The 8,010-nt window shown below is 30.7% G+C and overlaps 1 protein-coding gene across 1 annotated transcript; it reads right to left on the reverse strand.

Annotated features, from left to right (window-relative positions):
- Positions 1 to 2,781: 2,781 nt before the first annotated feature.
- LOC122850452 lies at positions 2,782 to 7,749 on the reverse strand. Its single transcript, XM_044149599.1, has 5 exons — positions 7,577 to 7,749; positions 7,038 to 7,493; positions 6,829 to 6,948; positions 5,620 to 5,813; positions 2,782 to 2,994 (listed from the first exon to the last, which is right to left on the reverse strand). The coding sequence occupies exons 1-5, from the start codon at positions 7,698 to 7,700 to the stop codon at positions 2,782 to 2,784; spliced, it is 1,107 nt and encodes a 368-aa protein (XP_044005534.1). The 5' UTR covers positions 7,701 to 7,749.
- Positions 7,750 to 8,010: the final 261 nt, after the last annotated feature.

The following is an 8,010-nucleotide window of genomic DNA, read 5'->3' on the forward strand; positions in this document are numbered from 1 at the left end:
TTTAATATTGGTTGGTGGGTTGTAGCTGGTTACACTTGATCGAGAAAAACGAATTCTGATGCTTCTTCGATGTGAGCAAGAATATATACTCAGATCGTAGTTCTCCCACCAAAAAACATGGAAAATTTTATCTTTTATATTGGATCAGAATTATCGAAGAAAGGGCGAAAAACTGTATGATTTGTTGAAATTATTTAGAGAGGGGCAAGTCGAGGTTAGGTTTTTCTTAGAATCTAACCATTAACATTTGTTCTTTTGTTAAATATTTGAAAGTTATTTCTCAGAAGAAAGTCATTAATTTTCCATACAAATTGTAAATTCCTATGCCTTATGGAGGTTTCCAATGGGAAGACAATTTGAATATTAATGTGACAAATATATCTGATGAAGCTGAAATTGGATATATCTTGGAAGTAGATTTGGATTATCCAAAATATTTACATGAATGGCATAAGGATTTGTCCTTGTGTCCAGAGCAATTCACAGCACCAAATTCAAAGCAATCAAAATTAAAGACAACTCTGTTTGCAAAAAAAAATTATGTTATACATTATAGAAATTTAAAACTATATTTGGGTCTTGTCATGAAGTTGAATAAAATTCATCGTATATTGAAATTTAAACAAAGCTCATGGCTGAAAAAATATATAGACCTTAATACTGGTATGCGTCAGCAAGCAACCACTGATCTTGGCAGAAATTTTTTCAAATTAATGAACAACAGTGTGTATGGTAAAACGATGCGAAATGTAAGAAAAGAAAAAGATGTTAAAATAGTGACAAAATGGGAAGGTCGCTATAGAGCAAAATCACTAAGAGCAAAACCAAATTTTCACAGCTGCTCAATTTATAATGATGACATTGCAATTATTGAAATGTCAAGAGTTAAAATAATTTTCAATAAACCAATTTATTCTGGATTCACAATACTAGATCTTTCAAAAATTTGGATCTATGATTTTCACTACAATTATATCAAAACAAAATTCAATCACAATGATTTCAAAGCACTTTATATGGATACTGATTCACTCATTTTAAGTTTTGAAGTTCCTGATATTTATGAGAAAATGAAAGAAAATTTGGAAAGATTTGAAACATGAGATTATCTACCAAATAATATTTATGATATGCCAAGAGTCAACAAAAAAGTTATTGGTCTGATGAAGGATGAAAATAATGGTAAAATTATGACTGAGTTTGCTGGCTTGAGAGTCAAATCATATAGTTATGAAGTTATGAACATTGATGATGATAAAACTTACAAAAAAGCAAAAGGTGTAAAAGGTTCAGTTCTAAAAGACATAAATTTTGATAATTATATGGCGTGTCTTTTCGATCATCAAATATTGAAAAAAATCAACATTTAATACGAAGTAAGGATCACCGAGTACGTACTATTGTACAGAGTAAAGTTGCACTCAGCTGGGCTAATGATAAACGAGCTCTTGATCAAAATGGTGGAACTGATACCTTACCTTGGGGCTATGGCCCTGAATAATCATAAATAAAAATATATATATTTATTACAAATAATAGTTATAATATATCTATCTATTCTAAATTATTTTATAAACAAAAATGGAAATATGATATTAAGTTAAGCAAGTTATATTGTTTATATTTTGTTGAATTTGAAGTAGAAAGTGCTGACGTTTTATTTTTTTTAAAACTATTTTTATAAACAAAATTAGAAATTTAATACCAAAGTGCACGTGTCTTTACTCTTTTGTATATGAGTACCAAAGAAAAAAAATATTTCAGTCTTGAATAAGATTTCAGTCATAATGGTTGAATATATTGTTGATGTTCAAGGATTTTATGATACTGATCAATGTTTTATTGTGAAAAAATTTGCAATAGCAAATTTAGATAGAGAAGATGATATCAAGTCGGTAGTATTCAAGCTTCCATGTGCCATGAGTACATTATCATCTGCTTGCAAACTGGCAAATAATTGATTAAGGAACAATGATCATGGACTGTTATGGAACTCAGGAAATGTTGATTATGCTGAACATGGAAAAATTATAAATGATAGCCTTGAGTCATCAATTTACCTATATGTAAAAGGTCATGAGAAAAAAAAATGGCTCAGCAATATTTTAAAAGACGATAAAACTATTATCGATTTGATTGATATGGATTGTCCAGCGCATGGCAAACTACCAACTAAGGTATGTCAAAAAAACTATGTTCACCATCTGAGTTATCATCTCAATTTATGGACTCTTACTTGTGCATTGGATAATGTACAAAAATTGAGAGCATGGTTCCGAACTACCTGGGGATCAGTTTCATCATTGAAAAAATCGATTCAGCTATTTTTTCATCCTGAGAGTCTGGGAAAAATGGCAACAGAAGATTTTGCAAATTTACCAGAGAGATATATTTTTCTGCTCACACCAAACTCAATTGATGCTGTATGGGACAAATTGCCAGAAAAATTTAAAACAAAAAAAGATTTTCTTCAATATAAACGCTGCATTGAACATTATCATCATCAAGACGAAAAATCAGATGAATTTGACGGGCCATCACCCATGATAGAAGATTGTACGTTATGTCAAAATAAAAATAATTAAAAAAAAAAATTTTAACATACATTGTTGGTTCATTTATTATAATAATAATTTTTTATTTTCAGTAATATATAAGGAGGAAATAATATATACAACAATTTTTTTTTTTTTCATGTACATCATTTGATTTATTTATTTTTTTTCTTTCTTTTACATATTATTATTATAAATATAAGATTGGTAAGTTTACAGGCATATATTAAACGAGCTTGCGTACTGAACCACTAATTGGATTATATTCAATAATTCGATCATATAAAACCAAACAATAAGATGATGTTTGAGCTGGAAATTGTGTTGTTGATTCAAACTCGAGTCGAATATCTACTGGTCCAGATTTTAAAAATTTATTTTGCTTTGGACAATCTATGACAATAAGTGGATTGTGGTGTTTCTGTTTGATAGGAGGAAGCTTGGAAATATGCAAACATATCATATAACAATGAGAATTGATTATGAGCAAAATCAATATTTAAATTTCCATAAGGATATGATTGTGAATTTAAAAACAGCTTAACATCACGCAAGTTACAATGATCAAAAACACTTGAATTGTTTGTTACAGAGTTTTTTCGTCCTGTTTGGAAGCCTAAAATTATGTATCTCGGTTTTTCCAATTGTATTGATGTTTTCACACTCCAATTTTGTTTTGTAGTTGCAGGTAATAGTGGATACTCGGACAATTCCCATGTACGAAAACTGATTGCTATGGATGGATTTGTAACATGACAAGCCGCACAAACTTTTTTATTTTTCTTTTCCATTATTATATATTAAATATTCGGGGTACTTTTTAATACCCCTAGCTCCATCTTACAGATCGTCAAGTTACAATATTTAAGGGAGCTAGAGGTTTTGCACCCTCAACAAACCACTCGAGCCGGCACTATTGCCAAGCGCATCTACCGCCAATTTTATTTTGGAAAATTAAATATAAATTAATATAATGAGTGATATCGACAGAATCCTAAAACTATAGGGATTCTTTCGGTACCACTCATGTCATAATTAGACAAGTAGAAGTAATTTTAATTGAGGTTGGAAAATCTTAAGATTTTCCTCAACCAATAAGAAATAGTCGACAGAAGGAAAGTGGAACTGGACCAAGGAGGAAAACCGAACATCCCCGAAGGATCCCCACCTACCCTTATGTTCTGAGGGCATCGAGCGAGATTGATCGCTAGATCTCGGTCACTCGGTCAGAGTTACTTCCTTGACCTACACCAGCTCTTCCAGCTCTAACTAGCATAGGCACTTTGCCTCGTCGCATTTTAATTGCTCTGAAAAACTTAGAATATTTTCTACAAATCAGCACAACTGTAAGTTATACTTATTCAATATCTTATTGATTATTTCATCACAGTATTGTTTCAATAATATTTAAGTAACATTTGGTTACTCAAATCAGTAATTTAAATTCATTAAATCACTTACAAATTTAACTTGAAATAAATTACGACCGCATGGTCTTAAATTTTCTTGCTTGAGTAAATTAAATACAAAGCACGCATTGTGTTGCATTGTCTAATCAAATAAATAATGAATAGAATAAATTACATTTTTGCGATAACAAATAATCAATTATTTATTTAAAATAATTAAATATTTAATTATACAAATTTACGACCTCGTGGTCAGCCATTCAATAGTGAATACAATTTATAAAGTACAGTAAAAAGTCTCGTATAATAATTTTATTTTAAATTCAAATAAAAGTAACATTTATTGTGATTTTATTGTAAAGTCAGTGCTACGTTTATGTCTACAATTTGACATAATTTAGTCGTCGATCACATACAACCAACTTGTATAATTACATTGTACTACATTTAAATAAAATATATATATATATGGGGCATTCCACGTCACTTCGGACAGGTTGGCTTGGTTACAATATCGCCAGTAATGATGTACAAAAATATATATATATGGGGCATTCCACGTCACTTCGGACAGTCTGAACCCTGACCCCCTCCGATTTTGGTCCCAATTTTTTTTTTCGTTGTAAACACTACCAATAGCATCCCTGAATTTTTTCAGATTTTTCTGACTATTTTTAACCCCTTAAAAAAATAAAAATACCCCCTTAATATAGAGTAAACTCCAATTTGGACATAATTTAAAATTCTAATTTTTTGAGGGTGAATTCTGTGACCCGAAATAGGAATCGTGTAGAAATTTCAGAGTGGGCATCCTATGGGAACCTTGTTAAATCTGTATCCGCGTTTATTCATTTTTGTAGATTTTAGAATTTTTGTTTTCGTATCACTTTAAAAATAGTCAAGGGTCGATAAAATTTGCATTGTGATTGAATACGAGAAGTCAACTGAGAAGCAGATTTCAAGCAGAAAAAAATGACTGAGTCACAAAATCGATATCTCGAATGGTTTTCGAGATATCGAACAGCAAAGATTAGTTCTTTTTTTTTCGTTTATCATATATTGACGATTATATTCGTAAGAAAAAAAAAAAATTATATTTAATGATTATAGTTTTTTCTACGTAGAAAACGTTAGTATTGGCAGAAATTTATTATCTCTAATATTTTTTTAGATATTTATGATTAACGGTAAGAAAAATCGATTTTTTTCGATCATTTAAAAATTTTTCTAAAGATAAATAAAACACTACAAAATATTTAGAATAAATATTAGAAATATTCAAAATCAAGAAATGTTTTTATTTATTATCAATAATTATTGTTTATTAAATTATTATTATCATCAATATTACTGTTATTATGATTTTTTCAATTAAATTATTATTATCATCAATATTACTGTTATTATGATTTTTTCATTATTATTACAATCACTTCAATTATGGCAACAATATAATTGAACTCCGCAATAAAATCATATTATTTTAAAACATTTGCTGTTTTGAGAAGCAGAAAAACGTTTCCCAGTTATTGAACCATTTTTATTGGGAATCAGGCAGTGCAAACTTTCAGTGACTGTAACCGTTTTGATTTTTCAAAGCGATTTTCCAAATTTTTTTTTTCTTCTTCATAAAAATCTTGTGATGCAAATTTTACAGTAATATTGGGTAGACGATTACCTTCATTAGCCCAATTAAATAATTCTTTAGCATTTGTTATTTGCTCGTCAACACGACGTTGTAAGCTAGCCCTCGCTGCCTCTCTTTTCAAAGTACCACCTACACCATCACATGGACCCTTTCCATGAGCTGTGGCAAAATAATGCCATTCAGCCTCAATTTGATAATCATCTGTGTGATGATAGAGGTTGGTAACATTTTTGAAATTTTTAAATTGCTGAGGCGCTCCATCAGAAAAATAATAAATTTTTTTAGCATTAGGGTTTAATGTTTTGATGTAGTTTACAACGATAGAATTATAGTGGTAGACGGCGATCGCATCGTGTGTTGTACTGTCTGATATAACAACCAAACTTTTGTGACCTCCATTGAAATAAATAACAACAGTATAGATTGTTGCTTGTGAATTATTCCAGTGGTAACCAGGTGCAGCATCTTGAATAACGAACGCATAGTTTTCTGCAAAATCACTAATGACTAGAAATTCATCAACGCCTAGTGTTTCCTTAAGATTTCGCATAAATTGTCCTTGAGATTTCGCTATAAATGAGTGTGGCTTCAAGTCTTCTATTTTCTCGCAAAATTCTTGAGAAAAGTCAATTGAACTTTTAACGAAAGTTTCAAGGGAAGCTCTAGGTTTAGATATCCGTTGCTTGTAACGGATCTCATTTATTTCATTTTCAGAAAACGCATCGTCAATGATTTCACGCAATTTTGTAGTTCCAGGACAATTTTTACAATTACCGAGAAAGCATTCTTCCGAATGGTCTTGACAGACTATAGAATCAATGCAACTTTGATACCCTGTGATTGGTAGATCCGTGTCCCTCATTAAATCAGACAAGTTACAACCTGAAATAAGCAGAATATTCTTAATTTGTTCATTTTATCGTAAAAAATACTTTAAAAATAGTTTAAAAAGAAAGCTTCGTTGATAAGAGATAGGTTTCAGTGAATATATTGCATCTTTTTACTAATGAAAACTTACTTGCAATCATAAGCTTAACGTTCTGATGTGTCATACATACACATACTGTGTGAGTTCCCGATGAGCCAGCTAACACGCAATGTTTCGGCCTTAACGATGCAAATTTAGAAAAACCAACTTTTTCAGAATACTCTGTTTTGAACTGTTCATACAATTCTTTCAAATTCATGAGAATCAGTTTCTTCTGGGTATGGATACGTTCCCCACGTTCATTACGAACGGAAATAAAATCTTTCATGCCAGGCATCGTTGAACTATTCCTTTCATCTTCATAGAATGCGATGATTAGTGATTTTGTAGAGTCAGGTAAATTTTTTCCTGTCGAATAAATAAATGAATAAATAAATAAATAAATTAGAGGGTAAATAGATGATTTGATTCAAAAAGAAAATAAACATGTAACGAACCTTGTCGAGCATCTCCAGATGATAATATTCCACGTTTTTCTATTACGTGTCTTGAAACTTGCGCCATGTGTTTTGTCGTGTCCATAATTTCCGCAATTTTCCTTAAGCTCCAATCACTAGGTAGCAATGTTAAAATCTGAATTTTCATATTCTTGGTAGTATCATTTGCATGAAATTTGTCCTTTAGTTTTTCTATAAGTTCACGAAAATGTTTCCCATCTTGTCGCAAGTCAGAGCTTTTATTATCAGCAACATACGGTAAGCCTAAGGTTCGTTTTAAATTTGCAGCTATTTTATCGACTTTATTTTCTACCCAAGGATCCAATTTCAGTTTTTTTTGAGGAATCGGCGAATTTTCGAGCACAGCTAACGCAGCATTTATCGTTGGTAATTTAGATTCAATGCTTATTGTTGGCGCAGAGCTCTTATTTGAGTGAATACTAATACTTTTAGAAACTAAGTGAAAAATTGTATTCAATCATGAATTAAACACTGTTCAAATCGTATTTTAAATTAAAGAAGTTTGATAAAGTACTAACCTTGTGAGCATCCAGCAACAGGTTCATCAATAATATCTACAATGTCTTCACCTGGTTCTGATTCTAAATCTTCTTTTTCACTTTCTCGAGTTTCATCATCTTCATCTGATTCGGATTGATGCATTGGTTGTTGCTCAGAAAGCTGCTTGCGGCACCGCGAACATACCAGATAATTGCTGTTTATTCCCCACTTCAATTTTAAATTTTCTGATAATTTACGTAAACCGATACGTGATATATGGGAATCAATGTTGAATGGATTGCCACACCGATCACGAAAATTGTCAGACATTTTTTGTTAGTTTGTATACAATAAAACTATGCACTCAATTTATGTCTCAATCTTAATTACGTTCAACAAAATAACTCAGACAGTAACTTTATTATTGAATTATATTGAAAAGTTTAATAAGTTTTAAGAGAATTGTATTAAA

This window comes from Aphidius gifuensis, linkage group LG2, assembly GCF_014905175.1.
Source record: "Aphidius gifuensis isolate YNYX2018 linkage group LG2, ASM1490517v1, whole genome shotgun sequence".
NCBI classification, from domain to species: domain Eukaryota; kingdom Metazoa; phylum Arthropoda; class Insecta; order Hymenoptera; family Braconidae; genus Aphidius; species Aphidius gifuensis.